Source organism: Rhinolophus sinicus, chromosome 14, assembly GCF_057876585.1.
Source record: "Rhinolophus sinicus isolate RSI-liver-muscle chromosome 14, RSI-T2T, whole genome shotgun sequence".
NCBI classification, from domain to species: Eukaryota; Metazoa; Chordata; class Mammalia; order Chiroptera; family Rhinolophidae; genus Rhinolophus; species Rhinolophus sinicus.
Genome location: NC_142514.1, coordinates 15,292,313 through 15,308,602, shown reverse-complemented (window position 1 = coordinate 15,308,602; position 16,290 = coordinate 15,292,313). Strand labels below are relative to the sequence as shown.

At 54.7% G+C, this 16,290-nt stretch overlaps 1 protein-coding gene across 3 annotated transcripts in view; it reads right to left on the bottom strand.

Annotated features, from left to right (window-relative positions):
• EPHA8 (EPH receptor A8) overlaps nucleotides 1–14,604 on the bottom strand; it is a 38,733-nt gene extending 24,129 nt beyond the window's left edge. For 2 of the 3 annotated variants that reach the window (XM_088790456.1, XM_088790457.1), the window contains exons 1-2: nucleotides 10,840–11,075; nucleotides 5,517–5,581 (exon numbers count right to left, since the gene is read on the bottom strand). In XM_088790456.1, coding sequence (XP_088646582.1) covers nucleotides 5,517–5,581; nucleotides 10,840–10,933 — 159 coding nt within the window. In that variant the 5' untranslated portion in view covers nucleotides 10,934–11,075. Of the gene's footprint in view, nucleotides 1–5,516; nucleotides 5,582–10,839; nucleotides 11,076–14,536 lie in introns of those variants that run through there. The other variant, XM_088790458.1, reaches the window with a different exon arrangement.
• Between the last annotated feature and the right edge of the window lie 1,686 nt (nucleotides 14,605–16,290).

The following is a 16,290-nucleotide window of genomic DNA, read 5'->3' as shown; positions in this document are numbered from 1 at the left end:
TCCCGTCACTCCCAGAGTCAGGGGACGTGCTAGGGAAGTCAGCGAGCCTACTGGTCCAGTTTCCGTTATCAGCAGTCAGAGGAATCTAATGCACGAACATGACCCTGTTGCACCCCACCTCACTTCCTTCAGCAGCACCCCCTGAATTGGTGCTAGTTCAGTATTTGATAGATGGATTCTTTCTGCCCTACTGTGCGTGATGGTCCCTCTGGCCTCCACCTAGGGCTGGGGGCTCCTGAGCTGGCTGGAGTCCCACTCAAGAGAGTGCCACGATGTGGGAAAGTTGAATGTGATTGCTTCTGTGCCAGGTGCTGGCCAGGTATCAGATTCAGAAATATACCAGATACTATCAACAGAGGAAATGACAACAGATGGAATGGAAGAAAACATGTGCTAATCATATATCTGATAAGAGATTGATATCCAGAATATGTAAAGAAGTCCTACAACTCAACAACCAAAATACAAACAAACTTATTTAAAAATGGGCAAAGGGCTGAATAGACATTTCTCCGAAGATATACAGATGGCTAAATAGCACATGGAAATGATCAACACCACTAATCGTCAGGGAAATCAAAAGCACAATACGATACCACTTTACACCATTAGCTATTATCAAAACAACAGGAAAAAACAAGTGTTGGTGAGGATGTGGAGAAACTGGGACCTCCATGCACCGTGGGTGGGGATGTAAAATGGTGCAGCCACTCTGGAAAACAGTATGGCAGCTCCTCAAAAATTAAACATAGAATTACCATATGGTTCAGCAATCCCACTTATGGATGTACACTCAGAAAAAGAAATGAAAGTAGGGACTCAAACAGATATCTGCACACCCACACTCATAGCAGCCAAAAGGTGGAAACATACGTGTCCATCAACAGATGAATGGATAAACAAAATGTGCTCTATCCACACAATGGCATAATATTCAGCCTTAAAAAAGAATGAAATACCAACACATGCTACAACATGAATGAGCCCTGAGGACAGTACACAAAGTGAAATAAACCAGATACAAAAGGACAAAGACACATGATTCCACTCATATGAGGTACTTAGAGCAGTCAGATTCATCGAGACAGAAAGTAGAATGGTGGTTGCCAGGGGTTGGGGGGAGAGGGGAATGGGGAATTATAGTTTAATGGGTACAGAAGTTTCAGTCTGGGAAAACGAAAAAGTTTCTGGAGACGGATGGTGGTGATGGTGGTCACACAACAATGTGAATGTACTTAATACCACTAAACTGCACACTTAAAAATATTAATAGCTAAGGTGGTAAATTTTATGCTATGTGTATTGGACCACAACTTAAAGACAGAAATACACCATAAATATGTCCCGCCCACAAATGCTTCACAGTCCAGCTCACAGACAAGGTGGTACAGAGTGACATGCCAAAGGGAGCGGGCATCCAGGGCGCAGGCAAAACTTCCTGTGAAATTGAAGCAGGAAGGAACCTCTGGCAGGGCTGGGAGGAAAGGGCTCCAAGAGACAAGCAACTGTAAGCCATGTTCAGCAAGCACCAAACAGCCCAGTTTGGACACAGAAGAGTCATGTTGAAGATGCAGTGTTGAGAAATGAGCTAGAAGAAATGAGCTGGCTCGGTCTCCAACCTGCTGTGAGACCTTGGGCGAATCGCAGCTCCTCTCTGGGCCCTAGCTTCCTCAGCTGCAGAAGGCTGGTTGGCCAGGAGCAGTCATTGTTGGGCTGAATTCAGGGACTCCTGAGGGCCCTGAGGAAGGGCTGGGGGCTGAGGGAAGATGGAGGGGACAGGCTCTGGGTCCCTGTCCCGGCTCCACTAGAGATGCAGCGCCTTGGTCTTCTCTCTTGGGCCTGTACGTGCAATTGTCCTTGAACCAGATGCTATTACTTAAGCAGGGGTGGGAGGAAGGTAGAGACCACTCCTTGTGATGCTCTGAGAATCCACGGAGTCCTGAGCTGTTCCACAAGTGCTAGAGTGGGGACCCACATGCATCTCAAGTTTCCTGCCTGACAAAAGCCCCTGTCTCATCTCATCTTGGCCAGGTAGACCCTCAGTACCCTCATCTGTAAAATGGGGCTCAGACAGGCCGACTCCAGCAAGGCTTCCAAGTACGAAGGGAGAAGAAGTCTGCAAAGTGCTTAGCTTGGGTCTGGCACAGGAAGGCACCTGAGGAACGGGACTGACATGATGCTGAGCTGGCAGCATCTTCCCAGCCCATCTGTCCCTGCCTCTGGGACCGCCAGGGAAGACGTGCAGGGTGTGCCCGCTTCACCTGAAAGAGATCATGCCTCCTGCAACCCCACCCCAAGAGGACCCCCGCCCTGCACCCCCACACTGCAGCCGGGGCCTCTGGGCAGTGTTGTGTCACATCTGGGGTTAAAAACATTGTCACAATTAATGGAGCACCAAAGAGCCCGCCGGCTGCTGCCGGTCTGTTTCCTGCCAGGCACTGAGATAAATTAATCAGCTCTATCTGAGTCTGCTCAGCTGCCCCACCAGTGCCAACGGCCTGACCTAGCCCTGCCAGCCCCAGGGCTACTGCGGACACCCACAGTGGCACAAATTCCCGGAGGCTGGTGCAAAGGTAGAATCAGTCCTGTTCTCTACCTGGGGTAACCCACCTCGTGCCGGGTACCACTCCCACCCCAGCTGCCTCTCGAGCCCCTGGCACACTCTTCCCTCAACCCCCACCATTGCTCTGGAACTGTCTTCTTCCTGGAGCCGAATGCAGTGAACCAGCTGTGCAGCCCTGGGTGTATCCCATCCCGTTTTTGAGCCTTGGGCTTCTCATACGTAAACCCATGTAGATAAAGCCTGATGTTCCATCTACACCAGGGGGTGGTGAGGGTCAAGTGAGACAATAGAAAGGAATGTGTCCTCTCATGTAAGGCAGCTGTTAATTCACCAGAGGTGGCCCGCGTATACCAGTGTGTGGAGGGAGGGATGCAAGGAGAGGGGCACAGCCTGGTTAAAAGCATGGGTTCTGGGGCCAGACTTCCCCGGCCCTTAGCAGAGATGCTTAACCTCTCAGAACTTCCAGTTGCTCACTGGTAAACTGTCCTTTTCATGCATCATCTCATAGGTGACAACTGCATGGAGCAGGTTGTGACTGTCGCCATGTTATAAACGAGGAGGTGGAGGCAAGGTAAGGGACTTGCCTGAGTCAAGATTAGAGACGGCAGAGCACCGGTGCATCCAGACCCAGCACCTTGGCCTTTAGGCTCTTAGCCTGCCTGACAATCTGATAAGTTTGCTGATGCTGGAAACCGCCCTGGATTACCCTTGGACCCAGGGTACAAGGACCAGAGAGGTGGACAGACCCTCAAGTACTATCTCCCAAGTCTCCCCACCCTGGGAGAGAATCCCCTGGAAAGCTTATTTAACCAAAGAGCCCCAGGCCCCTCCCCAGAACCCCTGCATAAGAGCATCTGCATGTTGCAGCTGCTAGCCTGGCACAGGTTCAAGGTCTAGAGTCCGGGAACCAGGGGTCTCATCCAGCCTTCCTCCCTCTCTAAATAAGCCTGATCTCCAGGCCTCATACAGACAGGAGGTGGCCCCTGGTTCAGTGGACAATGCAGGGTTATCTCCCACGCTGTCACAATGAGGACAGAGACCAAAGAGGGCAGAAGGGACTCAACGCGGGCTCTGGGCTCAGAGATCTGAGTTCCAGTCCATCACGGGGAGACTGCCTGGGTGGGCAAGTTATCTCCTACTGCTGAGCCTCAGTTTCCTCACCTCTGAAACAGGGCGGCTGTACCTACCGGCAGGATTGCTAGTGGGGATTAAATGAATTGTTAAGAGCTATGAGAATAAGTTTTTATTTGTTCTAACTCCCAAATGAAATGAGATAACTCTGCGCCATGCTTTACAGCGTGCTGCAAACAACAGAACCTTAGATTGCCAGAACGATCGTCCCAAACACAAGTTTGGTCATGTTCCTCGCCGGCTTAAAATCCTTATCACTCCTTGTTACTCTAAAAACCAAGTCCTAAGATCTGAGTGGAACAAAGGGACAAAGACACCCAGAGCCAATGTGGGGCCAGGTCCACTCCTTCCCAGCTGCTGGGTCTCAGGGGAAATGCTGACCCAGCCAGTCGCCTCCTCGTGGGTCAACCCCCTCCCATTGACATAGTGGGCTTTCTCACTCATGCTCATCCCCTGCGAGGTCGCCATCTGGGGTACACACAGGGAGAGGCCCGGGGAGGTAAAGGGAGCCCCCAAGATGTCCTCAGGCAGAGGAGGGGTTCCCTTCTGGTTCTCAGGCCCCCAGGGCTTGCCCCTCCAGCTGCCTGAAGCCTGGTGCGTGGGAGCTGATGACAGTGGACGCAGCTTCCTGCTGCTGGGGACAAGGCTACCTAGCGAGAAGAGCAAGGCTCTGCCCTGACCTCAGCCACAGGCCACAAACAGCCTGGATGAAAACCCTACCGCAAAGTACAGAAATACTCCCTGCACAAATATGAACTTAGTGTCATTATCATTATTAATACTATCCCTCTGTCCCTAGAGCCACAGAAGCTGAAGGATTCATGGAAGAAATCGTGTGTAAATGACGTGCTCGTGCCGACGGCGGGGATGTGTGTGTTTCTGAGCACATTTGTGGGAGGAAATTTATGTGAGCTATAACCATAACGCACACTAATAAGCACGATCATGACAGTCATACATTTAGTGAGGTCACTGTGTGCCAGGCACAGGGCCAAGACGCTGCAGCATCTCCCCTCCCCCTCGCAGCAAACCCCCCCACGTCATCATATGCTCATCCCTTTCTAGACAGGGAAACTGAGACTCAGGGAGGTGAAGCGGTGACCCAGGGCAACCCAGCTTGTCGATGGCAGAGCCAGGATCCCACTAGGCTCACGGGCTTGCGTTGGCTTTACTGCCTCACCCCCTGGGATTTGGGTAAGAGAAGTGGGGGGACAAGGAGCTGCCACGCCCACTCCCCAGGAGGGTGGGAGGGGGTGTCGCCCATGAGCACATGACCCACAGGGACCTGATGGGCTGAGCCCAGGATCACCACAGAGGCCAGATGGGCCTGGGGGCTTGGCCACAGTGGGGGTTGGCAACGCCACCCAGGTGGTTCTGATGGAAAAGGGAAGCAAGCGGGGGCTTTGGGGCTCCGGGCATCCCCTGGTGAGGGTAGGGCAGCTGTGAGGGAGGGGACCAATCCTGAAGTGGTGAAAGGCTGGATGCAGCCCTTCCTGGCCCTGTTCCTCGACACTGATGTGTCTTAGGCTATCCTGGGTCTTGCCATGGCATATCCTGAATGCGTAGGCCCAGGACACAGACGTGAGGGTCCCATATCTAGGGCCTCAGACATGAAGAATCGGGAGCCCAGCTCCAGGGCTGGTTCTGTAATCCCAAGGCTCTGCTAGCACTCAACTATTAAGAAATCAGCTGTGTGGTATCTCTAACTGCTGTGTGTCCTTGGGTAAGTCCCTTCACCTCTCTGGGCCTCTGCTTTCTTGGTGAGTTGCAAACTCTCTCTGCTCACAAAGGGCTGACGCTGGCCCCACTGCCCATCACTTACCCCGTGAGCTGGATACGTGAGCCAGCCCCAGTCCCCGTGGATGGCTGACGTGTCCAGCAAGTTCACTGCAAAACAAGAGACAAGAGCACATCAGACGCCTGGGACCGCCTTCCCTAGTTGCTCAAGAGCAGCCTGACCCAGCCACACTGGTCAGCTCTCGGCCCCCAACAGGTGGGCTCCAGATCTTTGTGTCCTTTCTCACTTCACTTGTCCACCAAAGCTCAGTTCAAGTTTTCTCTCTTCCCCGAAGACATCCTCCACCATCTCGGTCAAAACACCATCTCAACTCCCAGAACACAAGCTGCTCGGCGCGCCCGGCTGCTCCGAGTGGGGGTGCAGTGGGATAGAGAGATGCACTCAGTCGCCTGGGAGGCCTGCATCACAACCCAGCTCTGCCACTTAGGGGCTGCGTGTCCCCGGGCAAGTCCCGTCTACTTCTGACCTTACTTTCCTCCTCTCTAGAATAATGGGGGTGAGAGTGGTTCCTGTCTCACAGGAGATTGTGAAGATGACCTGACCCTTGTCCCACGCATGGGACATGATGGCATTCACACTGTGAGGTCAGACCTCCCCGCAGAGGACGGGCACCAGCTTTACAATCATCAGTGTACCTCCCCCAGGAGATGCTTGGCACCTAGTAGGTCCTCTGTGCACATCTGGCATGGAGGGATTTAGAAAAGTAAGAGCTGCCTCTTGGTGAGCACCTACTATGTGCTGGGTTCTACAGGAAGAGTTTGAGATGCCTCGTCTGTGACCTGCACAACAAACGCAAAAGGTGTTCATTCTTATCTCCACTTTACGGATGAAAACACTGAGCCTTGGGGAAGTTCAGGAATGCCCCCAGAGGCCCACAGTTGTACCCGGCAGGGCTGGCATTTACAGCACCTGCTGCGGCAACCACAGACAATGCCACCAGCCCTGGCAGCCTGGGCCTATGGTGGGGAAGGAGGACTGGTGAGAAAGCAAGACTTTCTAAGCCAGAGCCTCACAGTAGAAAACGGAGCCTGCCATTGGAGTCAGACATCTCTGGGCTCATATCTCAATACAGCTCCTTAGCAGAGAAGTGACCTTCATTTCTCTGAACCTCAATTTCCTCATCTGTAAAACGGGGATAATAATATCTAAGGGTGGGCGAGGGTAAAGCCTGGAGTCAATGCCTTACCAAAGCTAGTTCCCTTTCCCTCAGTCCTGCCCCTCCTGCCTCTCCTTGTCCTCAGACCCACCCACTCACTTTACAGTGACAGAGGTACCCTAAACTGTTAAGAAATCCAAGGTTCAGTCCCTGCTTTGTCTCTAACTGCTAGGTGTCCTTGGGTAAGTCCCTTCACCCCTCTGGTCCCCTGCTTCCTTTGCTCTATCTAATGAGAGTTGTGTGAGAGCTTTTGGCTCCATAGTCCCACAGCTTTCCATTTCACTCTCTCTTCCATGTACCTCCCTCCCCCAGCCAGCAATCACCGGCTTCCAACTAACCCGATCCGCAGGCTTGGGCAGGTCACAGAGGGTTAAAGCTTGGGCCCTTCTGGAACTTTCCAGAAGGAAGGCTGGCATCCTTCTGCCTGAGATTTGCACTGCTCTGTGCCTGCCCCTCAAAGATGGAGACAAGTGTCCTCAGGAAATGTTGGAATGAGGATGCTCTTATTTGCTGATTTCCTCTTCTTCTCACCCTCCCCACCCCATTGTCAGGGAGGAGGAGGCCAGCTAGAGAGAGGGTTTGCAGAACCAGGGAGGGGGCTCTGTGCTCCTCCCTGGGTCCCCAGAGGCCAGGTAGGATCAGGGGATGGAGCCAGTGTCCGCAAAGGGATCTCCTCTCCCAGAGCCAGCCCCATGCCAGGCAGAGAAGCCTTCCCGCCTCCCTCCCTCCCTCTCAGGCAATGGAGAGAAAACTGGGTCAGGCAGCTCTCTCCTGCTGCCTGGTGGGAGGGGGAGGGGGCCGCACTGCGGTTTCCCCCAGACCAGTTTGGGGACAGGGTGGGGAAGGGGACCTGTGGGCTCCCCCACACCAACCCACATCCCAGACAGGGTCTCAGAGCAGAAGGGCCCATTCTCCACGCAGCTCAGACCCACCCCTACGCCAGGGGCATCTGGGTGAACATCCCACTTGGACCCCTCCCCCTGAAGCACCCTGACTCTAGGGGCAGTCGCCTGCAGACCCCCCTTTCCAGACCCTTCGCTCCCCTGGGAAGCTCCCCCACATTTGCAATGAATTTTTGATCAGCGAGCCAGGGGGCTCAGATAAACCAGAGATAAGTCAAAAGTCAATTTTATCGGATTCAGGAAGAACTATAGGATTCCAGGTCTGCTTGTTCCAATTCCTTCCAGACCCCTCTCTGTCCCTCCCTTCCTCTCCACTCCCTCTGTCTCCCTCTTCCTTACCTCATGTCCTCTCCTGTGTGTGTGTGTGTGTGTGTGGGGGGGGGAACGACACAGTGTCTCTCTCATGGGGAAGCTCCAGGCCTACAGGAGGTTTGATGAGGGCTGGAGAGAATTCCAGCGTCAGGCCCGTCCGGCCTGGGCCTGAGTCCCCGTGCAGATTCAGACCCTTCTGGTCACCAGGGCTGGGCTCTCTCCTGCCTCTTGCACTGCCGGACTGTGGGCCTGTCACATCTGTGACGTCAATTCCCCTCTATGGGCCTGTCTCCCCACTTGCAAATGTAAGGGTTGGACTCGATGGTCTCTCAGGGCTTTCAATGAAGCACACCACTTAAACCCTCTCTGCCTCAGTTTCCTCATCTGTGAGCTGTCCACAGGCATCCCTTCTGGCCTACCTCTCCCAGCTGTTCTAGGGCATCAAAAGGGTCCCTCTCTTGCTCTGAGAAGCACAGATAATTCCTAAGCCTCTCCTGTTCGACTGTGGAAGGCACTGTGCAATTTCTTTTTTTCTCCAGCATCATCACCTTCCCCCATTCCATTTCGCTGAGACTAATACTTAAATTGATTTACATTCCCTGAGGACACAGCGCATGATGGTGAGGCTGGAGAATTCAGGGTGGCCAGGGGATGTCAGCCAGGACGTGAATACCCCTGAGATCACCCCAAAGAGTGATAAAGGGCTGCGAGTCTCATGGGGCTGCTGCAGGGGGGGAGAGGGAGGTGGGGGTGGGCGATCTCTGCAGGTATAGGGCCCTCCCCCTGGGAGGGACCTGGTGTAGGGGCACCTGGCCAGCCTGGGGCACTGTCATTTTTGCAGGACCCCAGCTATAAACAGAGCCCCCTCCTCAAGTTCCAAAAGTCTTCCCTGGCTGGTCCTGGCTTTGCGCCAGACCAGGGTCAATGCTGGAAGGGACTCCTAGCTGTCCCACATGCAACCCATGCCCTAGGTCCCCACCAATGGCTGTCCCACCTGCGTGGGTCACCCGTGCTGGGCTATGGGTACCCTGCTGCATTGACTGGACTGGTGCAGACGGGCCCTTGGACAGTGCCTCCCTCCATCCTGCACTGACTTCCCCGCCTGTCTCTCTGTGGATCTTGCCTCTTCCCCAACTGTTGCCCATCCTGGTAAGTTCTTTTTCCCAGGCCAATGGTCTGTCCTTCCCAAACTCCCCTCCCCAGGGGGCTCTGGCATTCACCAGCTTGTGATTCTGGAGGGTGTTGGCTCCTCTCCAAGAACAGAGTTGCATCAAGGAATTGACCGTGCACTGCCGGAAGCCCACAGCCTTGATGTGGGTTCCCTCAGACGCCTGCTGGGGTAAGAAGCTGCCCCTTCCTTCCAACCCTGAGAAATCTGTCTTCTCAGGCAGCAGCTCCGGGAGCCCCCAGGCCTCTCGTGCCCTTTCCCATACTCTCCCTCTCCCCCCTTCTGGTGTCCAGGAACCTGCACTTCATCTTTACCCACACGCGTGCCATCTCACCTCTCTGGTCCCCCGCTATGGTCCCTGCTCCCTGTGAGGCCCCTGATTCATTGGAGGCTATGAGTTTATCTATGTCTATGTGCGTTTATTCTGTGCACACCCACTTCTGTGGGCATGAATGCAGGTTTGAGGTCTCCTTATATGTGGTGTCCGCCCAAGGATGTGCATATTTTCAAGTGCACGCATCTGCACACATATGTGTGTGCACACGTGTACTATCTGCATATCTGTGCATCTGACAGTGGGTGGAAGGGGGGCTGTTCGTGCATGTGAGTCTCTATAGGCCTGGGTCTACGTGTATGAATCCCAATGAGCGTCCGTGTGTTCATACAGCTTCAGCTGTATCTCCATGAGCTGTTCATGTGTGTGGAGTGGATCTCTGGTACATCTGAGCGTGGATGAGGAACACCAGCTCTGGAGCTCCCTCATATCTGGAAGTTCATTCTGCCAGGGTGAGACCAGCTCTGGACCCAGGACGTCCGCAGGGATCCTGCACAGAGCACCAGGCCGGCTTCCTCTGGGCAGCAAGAAGGTCCAGGGTCGGGGCTGGGGCAGGGAGCAGAATGCAGGACAGCATCCTGTGTGTAGGTGTGATACCCTGGGTGTTGGAGAGTCTGATGAGCGCCCCTCCCAGCTTTCCTTGCCCCCTCCCACCACCAGGTGGTCGCCTCCCAGACTATTGGTCCTGACTGTTCAGTTCACAACCCCCGCTCCTGCTCCCTTCCCCTGGATCTTGCCCCTGGACGAGACCCTGCTCTTCAGGCCTTGCTTGCCTCAGTTCCTCTGCCAGCCCCTCCCTCCCAAGGCTGCCCATTCCTGCCCACAAAAGCTGGCTCCCCACCAGTTGTTACTCCCTGACTGCTGTCCTTCCTTCTCCCCCACACCCCCAGCCACTTCCAAGACTCACTCCCTGCCCCCCAGTCCTGTCTTCCCCTAAACCCTGACCTGTTCTCTCTGATACTCATTTCTCAGTTCTTGGTCCCCATCTCTGGCCGCCATCCCTGCCCCTCTTTCCTTCAGCTCTCTGAATGTCATCCTGTATCCTTGGGTCCCTCCATCACTCTGTTCTCTGTCCCCACCCCTATCCCCTCTCCTCTGTCTCCTCTCTCCTTTATACCTCTTCTCTTGTCTTCTGTCCCTTATCCTGTTCCCTTAACCCCAGGGTACGATTTTCAGTTCTCTGTCCCCAGCTCCAAATCCCTCAGCTCTGTCCCCATTCCCCAACCGCGGGTGCCTCTGTCCCTCTTCCTCAAGCCCTCGGGTCTCTGTCTCCCAGTCCTGTTCTCATATCCATTGCTCAGTCCCTTGACCCCGAGTCTCTCCCGCGGTGCCATCCCTGTCCCCCAGGCCCAAGGATCACAGCCCCTTTGGCACTCAGGGTGGAGGGGAAGGAAGTTGAGCCTCGAGCAGCGCGCCCCGCGCCCCCGGCCCCCCGGCCGCTGCCACCGCCCCCGCCCCGCCCCACCGCCGCTCACCTTCGCCGCGCGCCGCGGACACGCAGGTGGCTGCCGCCGCTGCGGCCGTGACAACCCAAAGCGCGAGGGGCAGGTGGCCCCGGATGGGGGCCATGGCCGGCCGGGCGGGCGGGGGCGCCGCGCACCCTCGGGCTCGGCCGCGGCGGCCCGCGCGTCGGCGCGCTCCCTGGCTCTCCCGTACACCCGGAGGCCGGGCGCACACACCGGCGCACACGCCGGCTCACAGCGCACACGCGGGCACCCGCGCCCGCCGCCGTCGCCGCCGCCGCCCCGGGCGGGGGCTGGCCCGTCACGGCGCCGAGCCAATCAGCACCGAAGCGGGGGGAGGGGGGCACACGGCGCCCGCACCACGGACACCGGGTCCACGGACAGCGCCGCTGCACGTGCGCACGCTCGCATTCACCCGCCTGCACCTTCCGGGGCTGTGCGCGCCCGGCACCCTAAGTCCGCACGTGTACTCAGAGCCACCGCGCCTGGAGCCACAGTCAGGACGACCCGCGACACCGTGACACGCAGACCCACCGGTGGAGTCCACCCTCACACCCACTCTTACACTCATGACCCTCAGATGCACGCGCCCACCCAAAGTGCCTCGCTCAGAGACAAACTTAGAAGCACTTTTAGGAAAAACTCTCGCCCCTCCCCCACTCTCATGATGGCTTGAGGGGGCCTTAGAGTGGGTGGTCATAAGCGGGTAAATCCTGGCTGTGTCGCCTTGGGCATGTTTCTTAACCTCTCTGAGCCTCAATTTCCATGTGTGTAAAACAGGGATAATAGTATCTATGTCCCAGGGCTGTTGTGAGAATTATATTCAAGGACCCAAGTAAAGCGCCCAGCATATTGCCAGGCACACAGCCAGGTGGCTGGTAACGGCAGCTGTTCTTGGATGAGGGTGATTAACACTCTCTGCTTTTCCCTCTGTTGACTTTCTCCACCTGCAGTTTCATTACCAGGAGTGGGGATCTCATCCTTGGAAAGCTGTAGGGTGAGGGCCGGGATGTGGGGGTCCTTCCAGGGATCGACCGACCACTCAAGCCCCAAGAACACCTGGTGGGCCAAGCTGTGGGGGAAGCAGCTCCCGGGGGCCGGCCCTCAAGTGTGGGTGCCCTCTGGGGACAGTCCTCCCTCTGCCTCTGACTCTAACAGGCACAGACCTATGCTGGGGCCCCTGACCACTCCCTGCTCCTGTGCTCACTGGGAAAGAGCTGGACCCAGGGCTGGAGGTTCATGGCATGATAAAGGCTATTTGGGGAGTGCGTGCCATGTGCCAGACCCTGCTTTAGGTGCCTTATAAACTTGCTGCTCTACTTTAAGCCTCCCACAGCCCTGCGGGGAGGTGCCGCTGAGGAAACTGACGCGCAGAAAGGCCATCATTTGCCTTCGATCACACAGCTGGTTAAATACAGAGAGGTGCTCTGATCCAGATCCATTGGACTCGAAAGCTCACTCTCTCCTGTGTGTCTTTGTAACAGAAGGGAAAAGACAGCTCAAATTAGGAGCCCTTTTCCAACAGCTCAGATCAACTGCCTCAAAGATGTAGTAAGCTCCCTGTTACCAGAGGCGTTCAAGCAGACACTAGCTAGAGACTGTTCAAAAGGGCTGTGAAGGGGGCGGGGGGTAAGGGAAGCAGATTAGACTAGACCCAGAACAGCAAACGCAAATGCCCACAGGAGACAGGCAGGCACCCTGATGAAACCTGCTAGGGGAGTGTTCCCAGCCCCAGCCAACATTGCCGTGGGGCTATAAGCCCAATTTTCTGCGTTTTCAAGAGAAGTTGAATATCTGAAATTTTTATGTGGTGTCTCCAAATATTTAAAGTTGGCAGCTAATGTAAACATTTTAATAACACCACAGTGTGGGCAAACCTGTGGGTGGAGTGGCCACAGCCCATGGACTCCAGACCATCCTTCAGGGCTCCTCAGATGGAAGAGTCCATGGCTGGCACCTCACTCCTGGGGCATTAGGAGCATGGGCAAGTCAGGGCAGAAAAACACTGACAGAGGGTAGGACACAGTCACGAGCACTCATGGGTGTCCTCTGCCCCAGCCAGGGCTCCCAGAAATATGTGTTGGTGAGGGAGACTTTGTGGGGGGGCTGGGGTTCTGCATCCCCAAGTCGAGGTAGAGCCAACCAAACCTGGGTTTTGCCCCTTTTGCAGGTGAGGAAACTGAAGACAGCTAGTCTTCTGGAGCTGGGGAGCCTTGAAGGACTTGAGTGTCATGTGGGGTCTCTGGTCCCGCTCCCTGCACAAGAACGCAGGACATGGTGAGGCCAAAAAGGAACACCCACAGAGCCATAGATAGGGGAGTCATACCACTATATTCTCGCTGGCGGCTGGGTTGGAGACACAGGAAGCAGGAGCCACACGATGCGCAACCCGCCGTCAACTTCTCTCTGCCAACCCACCAACCCCTTGCTAACTGCAATCCGTGCTTGCTAGCTTAGCCTCGGCAGTTGTATCAATGGCTAATGGCTAACGGCTAACCAGTAACAGCTGATGGCCAACTAGTCACAGCTGATAGCCATCAACTACCCGAGCCAGCACCTTTCTACGAGAGGCCAAGAGCCTGGAAACTGCTCTCTGGGGCTCTGTCCCCACCCTGAGCATCAAGGGAGGTTCTCTGTCAGGGGTCTGCTCTGTATTCAGAATCCTCTTTAGCAAAACAAGAACTTCATTTCATCAAATGTCCTGTGGGATAAAGACAGCTCGCTTTCAGGTGGCTTCCTGCGCCCTCTGAAATTCCCAAGATGCCCCAGCCCAGGTGCACCCTCTTACTCCAGCCCAGGCCTCTCACCCCTTCTCTGTCTGTTCTGTGCTTCAAAGTGGCAATTTGCCAATCTGCCAATGGGAAGGAAGAAGCCCTTAGACCCCGCTCCTGGAGCAGTGAGCGTGTCACCAGGACCTTTGGGGAGATGTGACTCCCCTTGTCACCTGAGTGGTCAAGCAGCAGCAGGGCAGCTGGGGAGGGCCCTGGAGGGGGCAGAGGCGAGACTTTGCCAGCTTCACCATCAGCGCTGGACTCTCCATCCCTTCTCTCGTGGAATCCCTGCAATGAAGGGCTTTCACCCATTTTAAAGACATGGAGAGTGGGCTTTATAAGGACTGACTGATGGAGTGGGAAGCTCTGTGGGGTGCAGGAGCGGGGTCAGTGATGGCTGTGGTTAGTTTGTCTCCTCTCTCCAACTGGATTCGGAGCCTCTTGAGGGCAAAGTCCATGGCAGGGTGCCAGCTGGGTCATACTGGGTCCTCCTGGAGCCTAGTAGGTGCCCTGAGAATATTTGCTGCTGATTGAGTTGATGTCCAAGAAGCCCACGCCCCGCTGGCCAACTGCGTGAGGCCATCATCGCCGGAAGGCCCTTTCTGGGTTACAGGGCAGCTTGAGGTCTGGGTTGCCACACAGGTGTGTTAACTGAACCTGCTAAGGGGCCTTGACCTCCACTCTCCAAGGGTTGAATCTAAACAGCACTCACCCATTCCTACCAGTACACAGGCATACTGGACCTCATTATACGGAACAGGCAAGGTTGGGGTGGGGTGAGCAGAGCTGGACGTGGCCAAGCAGGGCAGCCTCCGAGCCAGTCTTTCCCGCACCTCAGCGCCCCTCCCCCGACCCTCGTCTTCGCCTTCTGGGAGTGGCCGGGAACATTAAACGAGCCCCCATTACATGTGGCTACCCCCAGGGGTATTTCTTCTTACCTGACCTCAGTTTCTCCAACTATGAAAATGAGGATATGCCACCAACTCAGAGTTGCTGTAAGGCTCACATGAGTTCGCAGATGCAAACATGCCTGGGAACCTGGGAAGAGATGGAAGAGTGGGAGGCGTTGCTGCATTTTAAAGGAGTTGTGCCCTGCAAGGGACAAACTCTGCAGGGCACCACTTCCGGCACAGGTAGAAGTTGGCAGGAGATGGGTGTGTGTGGGTGTGAGTGTGTGTGTGTGGGGGCAGCAGTTAATGGTGAAATCCTCTCATGCTTGAGCCACCCTAACCCCTGCGCTGGACAGCGCATTGCACCACGCGTCCCCCTCAGCAGAGCCTAGACTCCTGCAGAGAAACCCCCACCCCTGGCCCCTTCTCATGCTGGCTCTCTCATTTGGTTCATTCGTTGAGGGGACGACTGGAGGAGGCAGGCATTCCTCACATTTGTATAGAAACCTCTCCTTCTCCCCAGGCTGGAGCACGGAGCCATTTGGAGATCTTCTGGAGAACCAGGCTCCTAACATGCGGCTCACGTGGCTTCCTCGCTTTGGGCCTCAGGGTTCCCATCTGTAATGGACCTGCTCTACCCGTTCTCCCATGTTGTCATGGGCATGAAGGGAGCATGGTGCTGGCACTCCCCGGCTGGTGCTGGGGTTCCCAGGTAATAAGCTATAACCCTGCCTATGAAGTGTTCCCAGGCAGGGGGGAGGCAGCCCCCCGAAACGAGTAAGGAAGTAGCTTCTGTTACATAGAAGAGACCCTCCTGGACCATGGGGACGCTGCACTTCACCTGTAGAGCCAGGACAGGGGTATCCAAGGCAGCCCAGCCAGATGGAAATACACTGCGCGCCACACATGAAATTCCATATTTTTCTGGTAGCCACATTCAAAAAGTAAAAAGAAATCAGTGGAATCAAATATAATACACTTGTTGAATGAATGTTACCTGGTAGGTAATATTACTTTATTTATGTCATATTAATTTATTCATCAATTCAGTAATTCAACAACCCTGCATTGAGCCCTCTTCAATTTCAGCAACTGTAAGCACCAACACTTAAAATAAAATGTACAATTTAAAAAAATATCTTTGTATTTTAAAAGTCCTCTTTAAGCAGAAAATACCGAATGTAATCCAGCTCTTTCTCAGTGGCTCGGAGTCATCACTCAATAAAGAGTCGTTGAATCTTGATGTGGAAAAGGACCTCGAGACAAGTTAGTTCAAGCCACTGCTTGTGGGACAGTATGAGCCACAGGTGCCCTCAGGGCCGCAGAAGTGGCTGGGCTGCATTCACCCTTGCTGAGTAAAGGACCCGAGCTTCTCTGCTCTACTGGTGTTGTCTCTCTCCCCTCTCTCTCAGGCTGCCAGCTGCTTCCTCTGTACTGCAGGATGCCTGCCTCTGACAGTTCCCAACTGTCTCCTACGGTGTAGCTTCTAATCTATTTCGGACTAAAAAAAAGAAAGAAAGAAAGAAAGAAAAGAGAATGCTCATTAGAGTTGTATGTAAAGTAAGAGTCAATGGGTTCTAAGCGAGGGACTTCCCCAGAAAGTAAGGGATGTGTTTAGTGTCGATGACTGTGGCTGCTTGGAGGTCTCTTCTGCTTATTCCTGGCTGGTCTCAGGATATTTATTCTCAGGTTGGAGGGTAAGTGAGGTGTTATAAATACATAAGAGGCTTATTAATGGCCAGGCATGCACAGACTAATTGCTTCCTCCTGTTTACAGATAATCAATCACTTCCACCGTTTGG